This window comes from Argiope bruennichi, chromosome 8 (assembly GCF_947563725.1).
Source record: "Argiope bruennichi chromosome 8, qqArgBrue1.1, whole genome shotgun sequence".
NCBI classification, from domain to species: Eukaryota; Metazoa; Arthropoda; class Arachnida; order Araneae; family Araneidae; genus Argiope; species Argiope bruennichi.
Window position 1 is genome coordinate 32,945,496 of NC_079158.1, and position 24,951 is coordinate 32,970,446.

Here is a 24,951-nt window from a genome sequence, read left to right on the forward strand (position 1 = left end):
TCAACACATTATTTACAAAATGTTTTGTTATTGTCGGTTGTTGCGGCGTGCTCTTACACCTTGTAATAGGTAATTAAATTTAAATATTTGTTTAGTAATTTTATAAAAAATCTGCGTTTGTTTATTTTATTGATATGCTTCATTTGTTTCCAGAGTTGCAATCCCTTGTCTGCATTTCGCACCTTCAAACCATGGTTATACAGTGTCATCTTCTACCAAAACAGATGAAATCATTCAAGAAAAGAAGTTTTCGTTACATGTGATCCAGGAAATTAATAATTTAGAATTTTCATGGAGAAAGCAAAGAAATGGAAAACATTTCAAAAGCCTTATTTATAAATATTTTTCGAAAGTAGAAGGATCGACTTCAGATTCTGTTGACTTATTACGTGCTGCTTGTGACAAAACAAGATGCCACCACGAGTTGATATACTCTTTGCTGGCAACTTTAAATGATGCTATTATAAAGGGTGGTGTAGAGTTCAATCCATCATTAGAAGAGAAGATTGAAGCATTGAAGTCTGTTCTGATTTATAGTAATTATGATCTTATACAAGAAGTGTGTAAAATATTTAAAATAAATGAAACAAATCATAAATTCAAAGAATTAGTAGACAGTCTTCTTATGAAACAAAAATTAGTTGAAGTGAGCATGTTTTTTTTTTCTTTCTTATTTTAATCTAAAAAAATTTAAACATGTTTAGGAAAAAGTAATCTTTTGTGGATGTGAATGAAAGTTCAATATTGTGCTAAATTCAGCTAAAATATTTTTGAAGATATTGAGTAAACATACTTTATTGGCTAATTGGCTAAAATACTTTATTTTTAATTATATGCTTGTATTGCAATAATATAGTTAGTATTAATCTTGTTATAGTAGTAATTGAACTTCCTGTTTATTTTGTTTAAATAGAACTTTTGTGCTGGTATGCAATTTTTTGTATAATTTTTTTCATCAGTAGGCATTGTTAAAGTTTCAGCTATATTTGAAGAGGACAATGAACATTTTAAATCTTTGTTTGTAGTTTGAGGATAAATTGGAGACATAAAATTTTAGATGCTTTTTATTTATTTATTTATTTTTATTTGTATACTTAAATGTTTAAGAAAAATGAGTCTTTTTTTTCTTTTTCACTAGAATAGTTGCTATATTATTTGGTGACATATAAAAGAATTTTTAGTCTTTTAATATTAGATGTAACTGAATTTTTAAAAATTTGTGGTTAAAAAAATAGTTTGTAAATGAATGAGTAATAAATAGAATACAGAATTCTACCTTTTGTGTAGAAAAGAGGAAACTGATTTGAACTTGCTGCATAAAATAAAAGTCATATAAATGTGCTTTTTGCATACATTGGAACATTATTGTATGTTTTTTGATGAAAAAAAGTCATTATAAGCTGCTATTATATTGCATGGTTTTTTTAAAAATTTGATTATAAAGTGCTTTTAGACTAATATTCTCAATATTCTTGACAGTATTGAGAACTTCAATTTAATACCGATTTACTCACAAGATTATATATGTTATATAGATCGAGTTTACATATTCATTAATGCAGCCGATTTTAACTTTATACTTGAGCAATTTTTTGGAGTTTAAAAAATTTAATTTATTTGAATGCATCAATATATATATATATATATGGGCATATATATAATGAATATCACAAGGGTAGATTAGTATCTTAAAATTGTTCACAGCTGAAATAAAATGTTTATTATTGAATGGTTAGGAGTTTTGTTTGTTAAAATTAAGATTAGTATATGTTAATATATACACACATAAAAACAGACTTATAATATAAAGTATGTAATGAAATAATATAAGATATTTATGTATTAAGATATATATATATTAATAAGAAAGTCTTTTGAGTTGAAATATATTAAATTCTGTATTACACAATATCTTATGTTTGTATTTTCATATATCTTAATTTTTTAGGCAGCTTATTGTATTGGAACTTTAAACTTACAGCACGAATATGATGTTGAAAAGGTATGTGTCACAATAAGATCCCTAGTAATTCTAAATGTTTTTGTTTACAGAAGGGTATTCCATTTACCCAAATGTTTTACATTACCCACAAGGAGTAACTTGTCCTATCATGAAAACATGCAGTAAAAGCTGAATGTTCAAACTGCTACTGATAATAATAAAAGAACAGTGAATTTTACAAAATATACTAAATTTTGATCATCTTATGTACTAAATTCATGTAAGGATAATACATTTTGACATTGGCAATATGATTGTTAATCAGCATATCATCATTAATGTGCCTCATAGGAATCAAAAACCTTTTTACTTATACATCTGCTTATTTTAATACTTCAGTTGGCCTACTACAAAAATTTAGTCATTGTTTGATGCACAAATAGGGTGTACGTTTATTTTGAAATACCATTGGAATTCTATTATTCATTCTATTTACAATACATATCCAATGATTTTACTATTTTATTAGTACTTATAATACCACCCTACTTTTCCATTGTATTTGATAGAGATGATGGTCTGTTTTACCCATTACAAATCAGAATTAACAACACATTCTAATACATAGACACAATGTTTCTCACTGTATATTCTTTTATACAATTTATATGTTTTAGAATATTTGATCTGTTCTAAGAATTTATTCAAATTCATTCTATATTTGTTTGTGTATGCTACTAATCCTTTTCTTATAATAGCTAAAAAAATATTTTTTTTACCATCCTTCATTTACGTATTTTAGATAGATAGGTTCAACTATTTTAGGAAACTCTACAATGAGTATGGTTATTTGATTTTTGATATGTATTTAATTACTAATTTGCTTTTATTTGCCATCTTCCATTCCAGATCACAAAATTACAAATGCTAATTAAAAATTGTATAAATATTTCCATTTTGACTATTTAAAAAAGTAAAATTCTTCACAACACAATTTAAATATCAATTAAACAATTGCAAGGAAGCTGACACAGGTTATTTCACAATATTCTTTCTGTACCATATATGCGTTTAAAAAGAATTTTCGATCTTTAATTTTTTTTACCCATCTAAGAGAAAGAAATATTAAAAATTTATTTGATATTTTTTTTAATTACAAAAGATCTCAGAAATTGTAATATTTTCTCTCTTTCATATATCTTGTTCCATCATTATGAGTTTTAGTTCCTTATGCACTTGCTTCAATGAAACTTAACTTCCTATAAAATTGCTCATAAATAAATAAAAAATTTCGATTGCTATTCAGAAGGCAAAAATAAATTTCATATATGATACTGCATCATAAATGCTTTAGTCCTACTTGCTTTTATTTCATCAAATATATTTATTTGGGTTAATATTTAATATCCATATTTTATCATTTTAATTCATTTTTATTGCACTTTACATGTTTCATGCTTTTCAATATGAAATATTGTAATTAATTTTTCATTTATTTCCTGATGTTCTAATTTTTTTTTTTTTTTCAATTTGTGTATTCTAATGACAATTGAATACATTAGAATTTTCAGAACTTTATTACAATATAACTGATTATTTTTAATTATTGATTCTATGTGAGATTGCCATTCAATTGTGTATATGAGGGAAAAAAAAATAATTTTGAGACTCTGTAATATTTATAATAATGAATCATATAATATATTGAACACTAATAAGCAGAATAATAATAAAAATGAAAAAACGTTTTTAAATCATATTTTTATAAATAATTTAAAAGTAGATTTTTTTTACTCCATCAAAAATATTAACTATATAATATTATCAAACAGTACAACAAAACTTGAAATATAGATAGAAATACCTTTTAATGAGTTAGAATTTCCATCTAATGAATTTTAATTTTTAAAGTATGTTAAGTATTTTAATATACATTAAAATTCTAGAAAAAATACTTTTCTTGTTTTTCTTGTGGCTTAATTTCTTTCTAGTACTGTTTTCAGTATCTCTGACTTTATCAAATTTACTTGGTACCCATTGTTTTATTAAATTGATTTTTCTGTCCTATAAAAGTGTGTTTTTGTAACTTTTGATGAATTCATTTATTTTGTTTATTTAGTCTTATAAATGTATTTTTTTATTTTTTTACTTAATAGGTCCTTTTTCCTATTCTTTTGGAAGGAAAATTATTCCCTGTTAAGCAGTGCATTCAGAAACATCCACATTTACAACTAAACATTGCAAAGAAGTTGGACTCTTTGTTGATATCTGAAGACAATGTCTCGAGGACTACTAAATTTTCAATAAATTCTAAGAGAATAATCAAAATTTTAAATAAATGGGTTAAATGGTTTAAAATACCAACTGGTTAGTTTCCTATCTTTTTAGTTTCATTATTTTGCCGGATATCATTCTAAATATTACTAATATAATTAAAATAATCAACATTGTATTGTTTTGATTTCATTATAAATTCTATAATAGTTAGTTAGATTAACAGTTCTATGTTAGTATATAGAATTGTTGAAATTGTAATTGGATTAATATATTAATTGAAATATTTTGCTTCATAGGTTATTTTTTTATCGAAGATTTTTCAGTTAATTTTGTGAATTTATAAAGAAGTAGAATACTGCCATTTATATCAGTATTGCTTCTTTTTTGTTCTTTCTTTCAGAAATTTAAAAATCTTAATGATTTGTAGCCTTCTTAGTGAATTTAAAGTCAAGTAATTGCTTAAAGGAATGGAATTATGTGTTGTTTTCATTTTTTCTTTTTTTTTTCTCTTCTTTTTGAAGTACAGTTTTATTACAATTTCTTTGTTCTTCTTTCAAAAGTCTTAAAACTAAATTGTAGTCTGATTTCATTGACAAAAATCTATTATTCATTTTACTTATGATTAGATTTTATTAAATCAGTTTTTTTTTTTTTTTACAGAACTATGTCCAAACTTTCATCACGTGAGGAGTAGAGCTGCTATTAATGTATTAATAAAAAGGAGAGCTGAAGTAAGTAATATTTTATAACTTTTCTGCTGTGTAAAGCAGCACAGAGGAGCAAACAGTGAAATATTTTGTTAAATTTTCTTTGAAAAATAAAAATAATAATAAAAAATTATCCACAAAAATTGTTTGACATTTTATATTTGCATTTTAGCAATCTGTATCTGAGAATGTTTGGGAAGACATGGTGATGGTATGTTAATTTTCTAAATAAATTACTGTTATCTATAACTTTATTTGATACTTGTGCCTTGACTGCATGTCAGTGATTAATCACTAAACAAATTGCCAGAGATATCGGATTAATTGCAATCAACAATTATTCATCAAAAATATTATGTTAGTCTTTTGACTCTCTTCTACAATTATGTCAGGTTAAGCTAAAAAATTGTCAATGGTATGCAGTTAATGCATTTTTTATTAGAATTTCACAAAAATTTTAATTTTCTTACAGTGAATGATAATTTAAGTAACTTAATATAAACTGTTTTTGTGGTAACATTAAATGTAGTTTAAACATGTACATGATTTTACTGAAATTCATGTATGAATATCTTTTTCAAATGGTATATAAAAGCACACAAGTGTTCCCATGTTAAAATTTGTTTTAATCATGTGAAAATTGAAAGTTATACCTTTTTTTATTCAGCTTATGTTTGCTTGTAAAATTTTATTTTGGTGCATAAAAATTTCCTTTTTACTGAATTTAATTTTTTATTCTTTTGATGTTATAGAAGAAATTTGAAGTAAATTTATTTTTTGGTGTTTTAATAATTTTGAAAATCTTTTGAATATTTATTTAGATTTTTTTAAATAGCTTTTTTTCTGATTTTTTCAGTAATTTTTTTAAATAAGTAAATAAAAAAGCTATAAAGTCTTTTGGAAATTCTTAATTAATTTTTAATTTCTTAATTCTATTTTATGTCATATATATATTTTTTTTAACTTTGGTGTTTCTAACACAATCTAATAGAAATTTACCGGAATCTAAGCTTTAAACTATTTTGGGCCTTAATGGGTTAAAAAATATATAAATAAAAGCAGCTTTCATCAGAGATGCTTTGATTAGATGAGCATAGAAGCAAACACATATATTTTAAACCTGGAATTGCTTATACATCTGTCAGTTCTTTAGCAATCTGAAACAAATATAATTCATGAAGTCGTATATCCTAGTATGTACATGACTTCATGAATGGGTACTTTGATGTATGTACAGTCAATGATTGGATACAGTCATGTATCCAATCATTGAAATTTTTCTAATAAGTATATTTAGCTAAATTTCTATAAATTTAACATTTTTTAATGGCTTACTGATTTTTCTTAATTGAGGCATTTTAAGTTGCAGAAAATTTTAACTGCTGAAATAAGTTACCAAGTGAATAAAGAGCCTATTTTTAATTGAGTTTATTTGATGAATAAAAGTAAGAATAATATGATTGAGATTTATGCAAACTCCAACTTTTGACACTGGCTAAAAATAGAAAAGGAGAAAAAAATTGCTTGTTGAAAGTTTTTAATAATTAGATTGAATGTGAGACTAAATTGGAATACCAAATATATTCATTTCTTACCTTAAAAATAAAATGTCAAATAGCTCTCCATCTAAGAAATATTATTTTCTTTTTTTGTTCACATGAAATCACACATAAAAAAAGTAATTTTAAAATGGCTGCTTGAAAGTAAGTTAAAGTTCTGTTTCATCTTTTGCTTCTTTTACCAGAGGGAAATTAGTTTCATGTGAATTTTTTTAATGACTAAAATGCTCAAATTTTATATTAAAGTAATTTAAACCTATACATACTTGTATATTTAAGCTATTATATTCAAGTTTTTGGAAACATAGATTTATAAAAACAAAGTTATTCAGTTTTACATTATAAACAGTTTGAGGGAAAACATATTTTACTTAAAAAAATATAGCCCTCCCCTTTTCCATTATATAATGATACCTTCTTTTTTCTTTTAGCATGCATTAACAAAGGATTTTTTAAAACAAAAATAAACTTAATAATTTCAGACTATAATCGGTGAGAGTGCAAGTTTAAAGGAGCATCTGATTTACAAACTTATGCAGCAAAATGATAAGGAAACAGCTTTGAAAATGGTGAAAAAGTTAAATATGAATGATTTTGATGTCACCAAGTTAAATCTGACAGAAGAAGAAACAGAGTAAGTCTTTTCACAGCAATGTAATAATTTAGTTAATTTATGTTAAATTTCTAAATTTGCTTACACAGTTGAAATATTTTATTTCTAAAAACCTAAGAAATCAAGAAGGCAGTATAAACAAATCTTTATAGGTTATCATACATATCAATTTATTCATAATTCCAGAGAATATTTAAATGCAGATGGCTGGTGGTAGATGTTTTATTAATTTAATACAAACTAAACGTTTTATTTTGGGATTTATTTTTTCATTTAAACATTTTTAGAGTTTTATAGCCTTATTTGATATGTATGCATTATTTGATATAAAGGCAATGCAATAAAAAATTGTACGTAAATTTTTTACATATAGGCTTGCAAAATGATAAATTATTAAAATGGACAAAAATTATTTATTCTTTTGTGTACTCTACAGCAGCTGTCACCAAGCTTTAATTTTTGTTTTTATTATTACTAGCATGTACTAAATTCCAGCAGTTACATTTTCCTATTATAGAATTTGCAGATTTTGATGCATAAAGTTATTAAATTAGGTCATTTGTTATACCTTTTTGTTTTGGAACAATCTTAAATATTATTTTTAAGTAGTTGTTCAACTATCATTTATGTATCACTGGGGAAATGATGTGAAATTTCATTGTCTATGGTGACTTGGCATATATTATATCTTTCATAAAGCATTCTCTTTTTGATGTGTTATGAATGTTTGGAAAATGGTTAGCCAACATGTATATTATTGTCATCTAATTGTAGTTCAAGACAAGTTGCTAAGTTACCTTTGTGTGCCTTCAAAATGGAATTCCATTCTAATGAAATTGAACTCCTTTTTGTATTATTACATAGCAAGTGTCTATTAAAATTTATTATGAAGAAGTATGAAGAAAAATAATTGTTCTTAATATTTTTATAGTATATAGCAAGTGCCTGTTAAAATTTGTTATGAAGAAAAATAATAGTTTTTAATATTTTTATAATACATCTGATTGTTTTTTCTGAAATGATTTCTTTTCTTTTTTCAAATCTATCAAAAGTATTGTTATTATTATAAAGTATATTGTCCTATATTCATATGAATACCTATATTATTTTTGTAAACCATTTAATTTCCTTTTCAGTCTTGAGAACATAGCTGATAAAGATGATCTCGAAGATTTATCTAAAGGAGATTTTGAAGTTGAAGATAAATCTGAGCATTTGATGTTTAATTTATCTGCCTCTGATATCAAATATATTGATAATGCATCAAAATTTACTGATTTCCTGAATGAAATTTTGGTAATTCGATATTTTTAATGTTTAATTCTATGAATAATTTGCACGTGAATTAAATAGTCTTATTGAGAATTTGAATTGGTATTCTTGAATTAATGACTTTATGTTGAAAATAATTAACATTTAAAAGGTTTTTAATGTTGTAAAGTTTATTTGAATATATATTTTTCAAATAAAAGAAAATACAATGGCTAATTAATTTTTCTAATAAAAAGTAGATACTCATTTATGCATATTTGATTTATGTTATTTCATTTATCTGAATAGAAAAAAAAAAAGCTTATTTTTTGTTTTCAAGTTATTTTAATGGATTGCTAGCAAAATATTTTTTATTAAATAATTTGCCCATGAGAGAAAAAGATTTTATATAAAGATTCTTCATCCAATTATCAATAATTGAAAACTTGTATTAATTAAATAAACTTTTATCAGTACAGACAAATAATACATAAAAAATAGTGCAATTTCTTGTAACCAAAGTATTATGTTGGGCTTTCTCATAATTATATAATTTTTAAATCAAAAGGTAGTTAATGGTAGATTTATGTTTAATTTGTGTTTGATTGTTTTTAATAAATTATTATACAGAATAATTTGCATAACATTAATTATTAACTATACTTAGCACATTTGCTGTCATGCTTTTCACCTTTGATTTTTATCATCTATCTAATTAAATATTCTCTTTTTGCTGTCTCTTAACCTTAGTAAAAAAGGAATAATTTTATTAGATAGTAGGTGAATGAACCACATGGCAACCAACATTTACATACTAGTAATACTAATCAACCTGACAACATTATTTTTATTATTGAAAGGATTTGTATTACTTATATATTTTATGTACCTATTGAGAGCTAATTATGTTACATATGCAATTTTTTGTACATTTTAGAGTGCATTCTGCTCACTGTTAAAATTCATTTTATATAACAGAGCTATTTTTTGTTTAGAAAATTTATTGAGGAGTTTTTGATGTTCTTAAATATGTTTCTACTTTTTGTTGTATTTATATATATATATATATATATATATATATATATATATATATATATGCCAAATAAACTTCTCTTTTTCCAAAGCTATTTGAACATTTTATATTTTTTTAATTTAAAAAAGAGATAAATTATTTCTTTTTAGAAATTATTTTTTCTCTAATTTTTAATAATATTAAATTTATAATCTAAAAGTTATTACAAAGTTATTTTATTCTTTAGATATGAGTCAGGAATTACAAATTTATGGTGTTTATTGAAGTTTCTCAAAACATATAAATTAATTACTCTTTTTTTGAAATATAAATTAATTCTTCTTATTCCTTTTTGTAGAATTATGATATAGTTGGCATAGATACAGAATGGAAGCCTCATTTTGGTCTCTCAGCGGAAAGGTAATATATTCATTTGATTTTGATTTTCACTATATCCTTAAGAGTATTGATTTGCTCAAAGCAAACTTTTTGTTTTAATCATATACATTAAAATTCTCTTCTGTTTTTTGTAAGAAATTTTGATTTTGTCATATTGATTTTTGCATTCTGTAGAATGCTACATTTATAGTGTTTCTCTTATAAATGCTACCCTTATTTTTTAAATAAAAATTTAAATATTAAAAAAATAATCTATATTAATTAGAAATTTTTATTTTTGAATGTTTTATAGTTTTTAATAGCATAAAAGTCAAACATTTGAAGATTATATTACCATATGATTTCAATTACATCTCTTAATTATATTGCATTTATATCTCTTAATTTATTCAATATGAATTTGTATATTATGTATAGATTTTTTATATATGAGATTATCATAAATTGAAGTATAGGTAGTTATATCTCATCTATAAAAAATGACTAGACTAGAGACATTGCCATTTTGTATGCATACTATTTAGACCTTGATTCACCTTATTCAAAGGCATTACTTTTGTCCCAGTACTCTCATGTAGTTGAGCTCTAAATGCCTATATTTTAATTATGATTATCAAGTATATACATTTTATGTGTGTAATATTTTGAATAATTTTCATTTATACAAAGAATTTTTGAAACACTTTTTTGTCAAATTTAGCTGAATATAAAATGTTTTTCTTTATGATAAAAAGGTCTCCAAAATAAAATTTTAATTTTTCTCTTTGAGCCTAGTTTTATAATAAGTATCATTTTTTCTGTATTGAAAAATTATATTTTATTATGATATATAATATTTTGAATCTGATTTCTGTAATTTGTGATGTATTAGTTTTCTTTTTATTTTGCAGATTGGCATTAATGCAGATAGCTGTGCGTGATAAGGTTTATATTTTAGATATGGTATATTTAAGAGATTGTTTGGCCCCAGAACATTGGGATGGTTTTATGAAAAATTTATTTGGAAATTCTAACATCATAAAATTAGGTTAGTGTATTCTTTTTTTTGAGAGAGAGGGGGAAAAAGTATTTAGAAAGTTTATTGAAAAACTATTATGAATATAGCAAAATATTTTATATTTTAATTTCTTGTAATTTTATTGATTTACAATTTTTCTTGTTTCATTACATAATTATGTTTGGCAAGGGAGGAATTTTTGAAATGCATGAGTAGAAATATAGAAATTTAAAATTAATAAAGATTTATATAAGTTGTGAAAAGAAATTTATAGATCTTATTACCAAATCTTTATCTTCTTTTTTTTATCTTAATTTTGATCATATTATCATAATTTATATTGATAAACTCTTCTTCACTGGTGCCATATCCCCAGGAGGGCTCTGGATTTCCTTTAGAATTCCATTCCATTTTGTCCTACTCTTGTCTAATGTTTTCCAAGTTGTCACCTGAATAATTTTCAAGTCATTTTCAACGAAGTCAATTCATCTAAATTTTGATCTCCTTTTTTGGGGGCTAAATGGATTGATGAATCTTATTGAGAGAATTTCAAATCCAGTGAAGAATTTCATTGTGTTTTGACACAAGGTAGCAACATTTATTGACTTTTACTGAAATCTCTTAAATGTTGTAGACATATCTATTGAATTAAATGGATTTAATTGGATAATAAGGGGATAGAATTTTATGAAACATGTTAAAGATTCTTTGGAATAAATTCTTTTAGAAATATTAAATTTTAATTTTTATGCATTCCTTTTTGCACAAAAACTTCCAATGAGTAAAATATTCTCCACTGATTAATAAGACGATGAACAAAATTTCAACATTATATTTAAATTGTTCATAAATAAATGATAAAAATAATGATTTAAATAATTTAACAATACCTCTATCATGAAAAAAAAATTGAGGTTGGTGAATGACTTTTTATGAGTTACAAAAGGAAATAAAAATTTTGTAAAGAAATACTAATGTTGCTGTATGTAAACTTGGTAGAAATAGAATCTTTACTCTGAGTGTATAAAATGTTTCAAGATGCTTTCCATTCATGTTAAATCTGACTTGCTTTTGCCACAGTATTTCTATTGTTAAAATTTATAAATAATTTTGTAGTGCCTTGCATGTTTCTTTAAAAAAATAATATTAGTGGAAAATATGGTATGATTATGTGCTTAAACATTTATCATCTTTGAAGGTTGTGGAATAATGAATGACGTTCAAATGATTATTGAAGATAGCAAAGGAACTAAAGGAAAGAAGATAGGGTTTACCCATATTTTAGATATGTCAGTGTTCTATAATAAGGTGAGTATATGCTTGAGAAATTTATTTTATGACAGAGCAATGTTAGTTCTTAAAACCTAATCTATATGTTGATTATATTATCTCAGTGTTAATGAAAGAATACTTTTGAACCTTGTTTTCATAAAGAATGCACTGTTATTGATTTTAATTTGATGACTATATATAAATAATTTTAAAACATTCAGTTGCTATTAAAAAAAAAAAAAGAATTGTTAGATATATTGAAAGAAAAAACTCAGAGCTTTTGTGTAGTAGAAATATTAAAATTGATAATTTTGAAAATCCTGTTTAAGTGGTGTGATTGATTTAAGTATAAAGGATGTATTTTATATATAATTTTTTAAAGTATATTGTTTATATATTAATTATGAAATTTATATTAGATGTATATCTTTTCCTATATATTTTTTAAAGATTGAGAAATACCAAATTTTCACTCATTGAAAACATGTCTTAAGCCAGTGTTTTAAACATTTGTGCAGGTTGAGGTTCGAACTCGCAACGTTAGGGTTCATAGTCGAGTAACACAGCTACTAGACAAAAGTGTACACTCTTCTCCGGAAGTTGTTATCTGGCTTATGATGTTACCACCACAATAGTCCCCCACCAGTGAGTTGGTAGAGTTTATCGTGCCAGTTATGGCGAGTGACGAACATGATTATCGTGCCAGGCGTGGCGTTATGGCGAGCGACGAACGTTGTAATCGCGCCAAGTTATGGCGGGCGACGGCGAGCGTGTGTGAGTGGTTGCTGCCGGTAGATGGAGCCACGACAGCTGAATGAAGGATGCGGTTGTTCAGAACCAGGGTCACCAATGTACAGGTTAAGGTTCGAACTCGCAACGTTAGGGTTCATAGCCGAGTAACAAAGCCACTAGACAAAAGTGTACACTCTTCTCCGGAAGTTGTTATCTGGCTTATGATGTTACCACCACACATTTATAAAATCACAAAATTTTTTAATTAAAATAAACTTAGCAATTTTTTGAACCCTACCTATTGTAATAAGATAAGTCATAAGTTTGGCAATTTCTATTTTCCATTGCATTGAAAATTACATTCTGTTCTATACAAATGATAAATTCATTGGTATTTATTTCATTTTTTAGTTAATTAATTTTACTAAATAAGAAATTTTGTATGAAACGTAGAAAAAAAGTTAGATAAAACTTGATTTGGCAAATTCATATATATTGTTGTTATATATATAAAATATGTGTAATAGCTCATTGCAGTCACATGAATCAGCTCTTAGTTAAATTTTGGCTGCATATCTTTACTGGTGACCAAATTATTTATTTGAAATAAGATTTATTTATCAATTTTGTAAATAGTAACATTAATTGAGAATAAATTACTTGCAATAAAATAAAAAACCAATAATAGCAGTATAATCACCATATTTTAATATGTTGATTAGTTAAAAGCATTTAATCCTTCATTATTTAATTTTGAAATTATTGATTCAGTCAGTTTAATGCATATACATGTTCATAATATAATTTATTTTACACATATTTTTCGATCAAATCATTACAGTACTTCTTTTTAAATAAATTGAAATATATTTATTTTAAAACATTTTTAATATCATGTTCATTGAGGGAGTATAACCTATAAACTTTTTTGAGTTGTGTTGCACTAAAATTAAATAAAAAAGGAAATTTTCAATGATAAAGTATATCTGGAGATTATAAAATTTTTAATTTTTACTGAATAACAGAAAATAATATTTTTTATAAGTATATAAAGAAAGAAAATAATATCTTTTATATCTTGGATGTTTCAGAATATAAATCATTGCATTAAAATAATTTTTTAGTTCATAATCTGTAGATATTTTACTTCTGATTATAGTTTTTTCTCTCTCTAGTTGCAAGATATTTATCCAGATGAGATACATGAAGAAACTAGGGAAAAGAAAAATATAGGACTTAGTAAATTGTGTGAGCTTATCCTTGGTCTTCCTTTAAATAAAGAAGAGCGCTTGTGTGATTGGGAAAAACGCCCTTTAGCAGAATCACAGCTGGAATATGCAGGTCAATATTGAAAATTTATTACAGAGCATGATTGCATATAGTTTTATTGATGTAGTACATTTAAATCTGATTGTAATTAACATATTTTGACTTGTAGATTTTATAAAGTGATGTTTTAATCATAAATTGATGAAGGAATCAATAGGTGCTTATAGTCATAGCAGTCAAATTGTCTTATTACTTTAAACCCCATGTTTGTTGTATAAAGAGAGTAGTGATGAATTACATTACATTTTTCAAAAAAATTATATGTCTGTTGCGTTTTATTCACTGTAAATGATTTTATTAAAAGAACACACCCTCTCTTTATGAATCGAATGGTATAAATGTTTGCAGTTAAATTTGCTAATTTAATGATATATCTTTTTCAGTTTAAAAATATCGTTCAAAGAAATTGTTGAATTTGACCTTCTCCTTTCTTCTCTCAATTCAGATTAATAATGTTTAAACACAAAGGCTTTAAAATTATATATTTTAAATTCATTTAATGATTTGAGTTTGAAGTCATGCTGAGATATTTTCATCCTAATAAAAATGTGTACAAAGCTATCCGAAATCCCCCCCCCCTCCCCAAAGGTTCTTTAACTCTTTAACATCCAAGCACTTTTCAAGTGGCACTTCCTTTAACATCCAGACTTTTTCAGCGTGTCTCTGAAAGACATGGACTCTTCCTAGCTGAGGGGCAGTTACCCCCCGCACTGTGAAGTAATAAAACTGTCGACGCTCTACCTTGAATAATTGCCTTGCGGTTTTCGATAACGAGATTCATTTTCCATCAGCTTAAGAGTTTTATTCTAATGTATTTATATTTTTTAGTGTGAAGTGTTTCGCTCATCATCTTTGGGGGTATTTTTTTTTTTTTTACCAAAAATTTGAAATTTATTCTATAATTCAGAAAATAGTTTTTTTTTTTTTTTTTTGTAAGTTTTATGTTAGGCTTCCAAAACATTAAAAAAAAAAAAACTGGCTTTACTAGCAATTTCAAAAACATCTTTATGTTTCATTTAATTCTCAATAGGCTTTTACATTTTTTTGTTGCCAAAATTAAATAATATGTCATATATTACCATGTAAAACTTTTTTACATAGCAATGTAAAACATAACATTATACATATATCAATGCAATTAGTACATTTTTTAACACAGTATAGATGTCAATGCTTTTCAGTGATAAACAAGATAATGTTTTAAATCTTCATTTAATACCGAAATAAACACAATCGTTGGATAAAAAAAATTTTATTGCTCTTTTTGAAAGATGTTTTGAAAATAATATGTTCTTTCAACATTCAGCTAAGATTTTTTTTTATTGTCTTTAGCATTTTTTTTTAGTATAAACGATTATCTTTATTAAATTTTTAAATATAAAATATTATTTTGCATTTTCCATAGTGATACTAAGAGAAAAGTTTTAGAGCTTTAATTAAATTTTTAAAGAAGTTTTCACATTTTTTCCCCCAAAACCTTACGCATTCTTGCTTTTACATTAAATAATCGAAAAAGAATGTAGGGTAAATATAAATTCCAAAAATATCTTTATTTGCTACTCATTTTTACTAATCTTTTAAAATATAACTATTTAAATTTCTTTTCTAACCAAGGGAATATATTACGTCAAACGTTATATATCTCATCTATCGAATTGCTTCGATAGATGAGATAACATATTTTGAAAACTTCATTTAATAATGTAATACAAAAATTTATGAAATAAAGTTCGGGTGAAAAATTACTCAGCGAAATATATTTCGAAAATATATTCCTTCAGTTTTCAGCCTGAACATTTTACTAAAACATTACATTCTTCATAAATTAAATATGAAGATTTAACACATTTAAAATTACATTAATCATAAATATTACTTTTTTAGTATGAACTGTCATGTTGAATTTTTCAAGCTGAATTTCTGATTTTAAAATGTTATGTGAAGTTTTCTGTAGTATTGTTAAGACAAGATAAATTTTTGAACGAAAGCTTCATATTAAATTTCCACAAATTTATACACAAGGGAATCATTTGCAAATTTTTGATAATATGTACATTATATAACATTTTTTGACTCCTCATCTCTATCTCTCTCGTTCATCTGACCCCCGTTAGTTTCATCTCGTGCTTCTTTGCTTAGAATAAACGAGAGATCAGCTAAAGTATCATTTTTTGGCCAACCATCATCTTCGCTGATACATCACTGTCACTTTCATCAGAATCAAGTAAAGTTGCTTAAATTTCTTCTTCAGTGTGTTCACGATTTCTTTTACTCATAATGAAGAAATAATAAGCGTTTCTATAGAAAAATTACTCTGATAATCCAAACACCTATTCACAGTACATAAAATAAAGAGTAGCAATTCACAACTGAAGAGAAATTTTCAGAATGGCATTCTAAAAAGGAACTCAGTATTTATATAACTTATCTCACTCTTTGAAGAGGGCGATAAAGAATACTCTCAATCTTTTTTGTCTTTTAATTCTATTTTAAAAAAGGTAGTTTGTACACGGCCTCAGAATTTCCGACAGTCCTTTGATGACAGAATAAGATGCTTAAAGTGTAAAACGACTTCCTTCCATAGTAACAACTGTCGCTACCCATTTTGTGAGAAAACTGCGATGTGAATAGGCCACATTGACAATGCAATGGTTTGTCTTTTTATCGTTACAATAGTCTTACTAATTAAAAGTGCTTCTGATGCTTGACCGAAAAATAAACAACGTGTCAGTACCCTTATATATCATTCATCATTACCAGAGAACTTCAGTGGAAAATTTCTTTTATAAATGGCCATAAAATCTTTCCAATTTTGAGCTAACAACAGGTGAAAATAGAAACTAAAACCCTTTCAAAATACAAAGTGTACGCCAACAACCTATTTAGTGAATTCCTCCTCGACCCCTACTGCCCTAAGGCACAGGGGAAACTACTGTGAAAAAGCCGCGATTGTCGAAGATAACGAGGACCTCCTGGAGTGTTCAGTAGGTCCTCTTTTAATACCCATCTACCCTAAAACGGCTAGCAGCCGCCCCAAACCGACCCACGTGGATGTTATAGGGTAAATTCTCAAATCGCCCCGCTGGAATCGAGAGGGTTAATGATGTTAAAATGTAGTTTACATTAAAAAAATTTAAAAATCATTTTTTTTAAAAAATAGTAATAAGCAAAAAAAAAAAAAAAAAAAAAATGTGTGAACAGTTATTGAATAGAGGGTGATAAAACAGTTGCATCTTTCAGAATTATAGAAAGAGAGTTATAAGAATTAGCTATCATCTTGGTCATTTATTCTACTGCACTATAAGTTATTAATAGTTCAATACTATTAATAACTTAGTTACACATGTAGTTATAAAACAGTTTTTGCATGGATGTTGCCAGCTACAAATCTAGCTTTGTCAGCTAAGTTGTTTTCATAAACAGAAAAGCAGAATATCACAAACATATTTTGAAAATGGGTAGCAATATGTTTATTGATACATATGTTACAATAATAAATATTTGGCATACCCTTTGTCTCAGATTTAAACAGATTGGAGGTGAATTAAAATGTGTAAAACCGCAGTGCACATATTGTTTTTTTTTTAATATGAATGTAATTTCTCATTAAATAAATTCATCCACTTCCACTAGTGTTAAGGACATTACTGAAAATTCTTTATATCGTATTACTCCATAATCAGACATCAGTAGATGGTATATTTAGCAGAAGCCAACAGGTGGAAAATTTAGTAAAAGGGATTGGTATTTTGTACCTTGCGTTGAAAGGCATGCAGAAATCATGTCCTCTTTCATAATACATGTATCATTAAATATATTGTTTACTATTTTGAGTGTATCATTATTATTCTGCTGCTCCACTTGTGAAAACTTCTTAATTAACAAAACTAGGTCTTCTGTAGATAAAATTTGTCTAGTAATTTGAAGCCTGGATGAAATCAAATTCATAGTTTAGTTATAATAATAATGATAAATTATTCGATTGAATAAATAATCAATGGAATAGTCAATTTTTTTACATCATTTATGTAATTGTATATCTTGAAAAGATGCATTTTTGCTATGTTCTTTATCAATGGTTGTTTGAACTATAATTTTTTTTTAACATTGAACCCCCTTTTTTTTCCCTAATAAGAGCAAATTTTATTTCCATATTATCATTTGCACTTTTTTTAATGAATTTTTAGAATTTTTACTAATTTTCTAATTTTATACTATTTTATTTGTGCTATTTTTCTATCAATGACTGTTTGAACTATGATTTCTTTTAGTATTTTAAAACCTGTTTTCTAATGAGTGCAAACTTCATTTCCGTATTATCACCTGCTCTTTTTGAAAGAATTTTTTTAAAATTTTTTAACAATTTTCTGATCTAGTACTATTGTATTTTATGTATATACTTAAAATATTAATTAATATTTATGCTGGTATATTTTTACAGCTTTAGATGCACTTTGTTTGGTCCAGATGTATGATAAACTGAAGCTTAACGCTGCTGAGAAAAATATGAATTTTGACCATTTAGTAAATGTTTCAATGTATTTGACAGCTAGTATGTGGAAGCCAAAGAAACGAATAAAAGGAGTATGTTTTTATTTTGATATATTTCATTTCTTTTTCTTATAAGTGCCAGTAAAGAAGGTTTTCATTGACTAAATTGGGAACTCTTAAAAAATACTGCTAAAGAAAAAAAAATTTCATGATTTTTATATGATTATTGTGACAGATTTTGTATCTGTGTGTTGTTGCTACATTTCCCGTAGGGAAAATAAATATAGCCGAACCTCAACGCATTTAACTTGAAAATTTCTGGGGGGGGGGAATCCTATATATAAAAATACATATTACAAATGTTCCATCATTTATTTTACTAAATGCAAGTGTGCATATTAATTTTTTAGCCTTAGAAAAGACCAAAGACGTAAATTATCAATAGAATTTATTAAAAATGTGCAGATATGTAATGACTGTTTTCAGATATGGAAATGTTTTGGTTACTTGTGCATATTCCAATAAACATTGATTTTACCAAAACAAGGTTTAGATAAAATGTGGTATTACTGTTTATTTTTTAAGCAATATATAAAAACAATATTAAAATTTTGAATAACAGCTAAACTGAAAGAAAATTTCAATGTAACTGAAAATGAATACCAGAAAAGAATAGCAAAAGAAGAAAAGTGTGTTTTGTAAATAATTCTTAAAAAGCATTCTTCTAACTAATTATTTATCAACTCTATGCAGAATAAAATAATCCCAAAACAATAGATGCAGGTTTCTGAAATAAATAGTATTATGTAATTTCCATTTTACTTGCAATTTCTTAAAATTAAATCTCCAATTTCCCCCAACACTTTTAAAATTTTATGATCTATATAACAATTTTCCAGAATTATTTATACTGTAGTAATTAAAACTTCTTATTTTTTCATGTCTATATTTTTCCTTCTGTTTTCTTTTTATGTTATTAAGTTCAACATTTTTTTTCACACTTAAACATTTCCTTCTACATGTTCATGCTCATTATAAAAAAAATCTAAAGTTAAATTAAGTTATTTTTAAAATCTTATTTTAAGTCAGTGATTCCTAAGATAAGAGTGAAGGATAATATATGTTTTTTGTTACTGCGTTGGAGTCTTCTGGGAGTTTCTAAAAGAAGTTAACAGAAATAAAACAATTTTATTTGTATTTAATTTTTGTACCTTTTTATGAATATATTCTAAGTTCATTTTTTAACTGTAGTAGTCATAGATATTGTTTATGGTTATTTTTTTTTACAGAAATTTTTATTTCATGTTTATAATTTTTTTTATATATTGAAATTTTAAAAAAAATAAAAGTACAAATATCTGTGTAGCAAACAAGGTAATTATCTTGGGAGTGTGTATTAAGTACTAATATTAATTTATTGTGTCAAATCCCATTTTAATGTAATTGATTGTGTTCTGAAAAATTGGTTTTAAATTTGAATCTTAATTTTAAATTAAAATCATGCTGTATTTAATTTCTGTCCTTTTAATTTTTTTTTTTTTTTTTTTTTTTATGTGCAGAGATAAGAAAAGCCTTATACTTTTATTTAAAACTTTTGTTTCAAATTTGTTATTTAGAAAATAAAAAGATGCATCTTTAAATAGATTTTTAATAATTTAGCATGCAAATATGGATGAAAAAATTAGCCATTTCAAGAGGAATGAAATTAAAGTGAGATAATCAAAGTTGTTTTCCTAATTAGGGATAATTTCTAAATTCCTTTGATTTTATGTTAGACATTCCGTTACATTTTTTTGATGACAAAATTCTTTTAAAATAAATGTGTCAATGATAAATGTGAGTAAATCTTATATTTCCCTTTATTATCTTTTTGTTGTAAATAAGTATAAATAAAAATAATACATGGCATGAAGTAATTTGATGTAATAAATTTTTCCTTTAATAGATGAAGTTTGAAAAAGACATACAGATTAGAAAACCTATTCCAATACATCAGTTCAAAGTAGTTGTAGATTCAGCTTTTGAATCCCAAGCCAAACAACTGAGGCAGTTAGGAGCTGATGTTGTAATACTTAACAAATCTGATTCACCTGAAACTGCTGCAAGGGTATGTAATTAATTTTTTAACTAAAATAAACTTTAATACTGAAGAGAAAGATAAAAATTAGTTATTTCAAGATGCCTCAATTCTAAGAGTTTCTAGTTGTCGCTAAGTAGCAATAGTGATCTCATAGAATGTCAAAAGTATTATCCTGGATTTATTCAATGTTGTCTGAAAATGTTGATTATGTTTCATGTAGCAAATATAAGATCGATTGCTATGATTGTTATCAACCCTCCCTTCCCCTTCAGAAATTTTTAAGTATTCAAAAAGTTGCTTTTTTTACAGAATATTTATAATTTTTATATAATGACATAATAATTCAGGTAGTATCACTTTTGTAAAAAATAATGAATACTGAGGAAATTGAATTTTTTTACTCTCCCCTCCCACTCCCAATCCACCCAAAAAGTTTAGAGAATGTTTGTCTATAGCAGATTAATAACAACTCCATAAATCTCTGTTTTATTGTATTATAATGATATGGTTCAACACTTTTTTTTATCCATATTAAGTTTTCATTTCAAAGCTGCAGATGCATCATAATAATCACACACATAATCAAAATTCAGACTGTCTTAAATAATAATTGACTCTCAGATTAAGATTCCATATGTGAAATGAAAACGTAGCTGGTAGATAATATGCTAAATTAATAGTTTTCAATTTGTATGGCTTTCAAGGGCATTATACCAAAGCTTTAAAATTATTAAAAAAATTTCATTTATGAATTTTGTTGAACTGTTTTGTGTGCTTTTCATTTTTTTTTATTTATGTCTTTTTATATCAATTAAAAATTTTCTAAGTGCATTTATACAATAATTTTTTTAATTATAATTGCATATTTTAATGTATTAATTGCTGAATTTTGACTTGAAACATTTTAAGACTATTTAATATTTTATTTAATCTTGTTCATATATATATAATATACATACAATAAAGACTGGAGATGCAATTACATAGTATTATGATGGAATTGAATGTAGTCTTTATAAGCATATAACTAAAATTCAAATAGGGGGAAAAAAATTACAATATCATAAAATGGTTTTAGAATCTTCTTTTTTTTTTTTTTTTTAAATCTGAAATCATATGTAAAGAATATATTAAAAATATATTGTTACTGTGTTTATGGGAAAATAATTATGATTAGATTTGAAACCCATGAACCAAAACATCATGGTATAACAAGTTTTAGGTTGTTTGGTTTTTATTTTTATTCTTAATTATATAGCCATTATTATATGCACACAAAAATTGTATCTATTATTGTTGCAACATGTTTAAGTATGAATTAGTTACAATATTAATGAAAAGTATTGTTGTAAAATATACCAAGTAGTATTTTTAAAAAAGCATTTAAAATACAGAAAATTATATATGAAAATTTATTTAGAAAATTTTATATGGTAATAAAATTACTGCAAAAAACTTATTTTTTGTATTTTAAATTCATGTAAAAATGTTTTTTTTTTTTATGTTATGATTTCTTTTAAAGCTATTGATAAAAAATAGTATAAACTTTGTTTAATTTTTAATAAAAAATCTAAAAAGGAATGTTTCATAATGAGCAGTTACTAGCCAAAAAGTAACAAGTGCAAAGTTACTAGCCAAGTGGATTTAGGTTTAATGGTTTGCCCTATAGAGGAGTTATTGTTTCATCAACTGTGCTAAAATTTATAGGTAATTTGATAGCCCATAAACATTATTGTGTTAAAAGTTGTTTTCTATATTCATAAAGATTGTGTAGATATGATTTTATAAACTTTGGAACTATTTCAATACATTAATTTACCAAATAAAGAAAATATTATATTATAAAAATATGCTGCAAATCATCAAATATTTGGATTGTAATGGCTTTGACAATAAAAAATGTATTTAGAATATTTTTTAACATAAATTTAATGAATTTAAGTAGTAAAAAATTTTGTATAATTTGAAGAAAAAATTATATTGCAAGTGTAAAGTTATACTTTGCTGAATGCTCAAAATGTATTTGTAAGAACATATTTCAAGATATGCATAATTTTTAACACTTCTAAGTTTGGATTATATATGTTTTGTTCATCTGCAACTAATGAACAAAATTTAAGTAGTTTGCAGGTTAATGTGGCTTTCAAATTAACCTTTTATTGTATTTTTTTATAAAACATCATTACTAAAAAGTAGGTTTTATAAAGTTGAGTTGTAGATAATTCATGAATTTTCTTTAAATTTCCTAATATTTAATTTTGCAGATCTCTAAAGATGAAGATAGAATACTTATATGCTCTGTAACTCTCTTTCGTCGGGTAATTTATTTATTTGTTTTTCTTATTTATATTTGTATTGATGATTTAAATATTTTCTTGATACTTGAATGAATGCTAATGTAATAATTTTTAACATTATTTTCTAGATTGAACATTTACGTCCAAATGCATTTTGCTTCAAGCCATTTAATAAATATGGAGAACCTGAACCTATTTCTTCCATCCTACATAAATTTAATATTCAATTAAGTGCAAAAAGGATTTTATCACGATGTGAAGTAGGTTCTTTTATTATTATTTTTCATTTCTTGGAACTAAAATTATTTTAGTGATTTAAAAAATCTTTCTATTAAAATATTAATAAATGTGCTTCAATTCAAATTTTTGTAATGAAGGAAGGGGGGGGATAGATGTTTGAATAAAGTGCATCAGAATCACTTGCAATATTTTAAATAGATTACGTAAAAAGATCAACTTCCTTTTTATTCAAAAAATATTTTAAAATATGATTTAAATAAAATTTTTAGATTTTTTTCTCATGAAATATTTTTTCTTTATGTGGTTTAGATTAATGTTTTCTAAATTTTATAAATAAGCGGTTTCATATTATGTTTAAATAAGCTTCTCTTTTAATTTTTAATGAATAAGGAAAAATCTACAAACTAAAACTACAAACATTTTATTATTGTGTGTGAAATGTTTTTTTAAAAAATATTTTTTGAATAAATTTTTAAAATCACACATACGCATGCACAGTGTTTGTGTGTGTGTTTTGATTTCAGTACAAACCTACTTATATTCGAAAATAATTTAAAAGTATTACTTAATTAGCTTTTTGTCAATTAGTAAAAGATAAAAAATAAAGTGTTCAATTAATTATTGTCATTAGTATGTTTGGTAATTTAAGTTTTATTATGTGCATATTATATTTATTTAATAACGACATTTTTTACCATATTTTAATATTTATGTTAATAATTCTGTTTATTTTTATGCTGCCATATACATAAATCTCTTCGATTAAATTTTATGAAAAATTTTTCTGTAGATTATCTTATATTTAGAAATTTATAGGCTGAAGTAGAAAATAATTTATTCATAGTGGATGCCCTATCTTTGCAAATCATAATTGTTTTCTATAATTCTTGAAATAGCATTGTTTTTCCCAAACCATCTGTTTTAATTACACCTGAGATTCATGCATAGTACTTTCTTTTCAATAACAAACTGTGCTTTTTTTACTTTTTTCTTGGAACTTTAGTTTCAATTTTGACTCTGCATTTTTTGTATCTTTAAAATAGCATTATTAAATATCTTAAACTCAACAAATTATCCCTTCTGTCACCCAGCTGATTCTTTTCTTATTTTGATTATATACTTTTATAAATTATAATTTAAATCCAGCTGAATTTTAATAAAATGCAAGATTTCAGGAAATCTTTACATACATTTTATTTTGTCAGTGAACATGTTCAAATTATAAGTGTATTCTTTTAAATTATTATTCAATATATATTTAATTTGCACTAATTTTGTTTTGTTGAATATTTGTTTTCATAAATCATTCTAATAATATAATTTTCAATTAATTTTTAGGCATGTAACAGTGAAGAGAGTATTAAATTGTCATCAAAAGATATAAATTTTCTACAAGACTGCATAAAAAATCAAGATTTTACAGCACTGAATTCTGTTGAAGAAATCAATAATTTTCAAAGGACGTTAATCAAATTAATTGAATCAGGGATAAATATTAAATTTAAACCTGAAATGAATTATTCTCATACTGAGAAACCTCAAGCATTTTTATGTACAAAGTGTGGAACTGTACAATGATGTAACATTGATATATAGTGTAAATAAATATTAATTTTTATTGTTTTGGTAGTGTATTGAAGTCAATTTATATTATATATACATTCATTTATTAATGTTCTACTTTTATTTTATAATATAAAAAAATATATATGCATTTTTCTAAGAGTTAGGATACTGAACAGATAGTCTTTAA

The 24,951-nt window shown here is 24.9% G+C and overlaps 1 protein-coding gene across 1 annotated transcript; it reads left to right on the forward strand.

Moving 5' to 3' along the window:
• The first annotated feature begins 17 nt into the window (after positions 1-17).
• Positions 18-24,822, forward strand: LOC129981086 (exonuclease mut-7 homolog). Its single transcript, XM_056091736.1, has 17 exons — positions 18-69; positions 154-646; positions 1,949-2,002; positions 4,099-4,309; positions 4,880-4,950; positions 5,099-5,137; positions 6,968-7,119; positions 8,235-8,394; positions 9,720-9,781; positions 10,651-10,787; positions 11,956-12,065; positions 13,937-14,102; positions 18,532-18,674; positions 20,527-20,688; positions 22,926-22,979; positions 23,087-23,218; positions 24,537-24,822. The coding sequence occupies exons 1-17, from the start codon at positions 20-22 to the stop codon at positions 24,774-24,776; spliced, it is 2,436 nt and encodes an 811-aa protein (XP_055947711.1). The 5' UTR covers positions 18-19; the 3' UTR covers positions 24,777-24,822.
• The last annotated feature ends 129 nt before the right edge of the window (positions 24,823-24,951 follow it).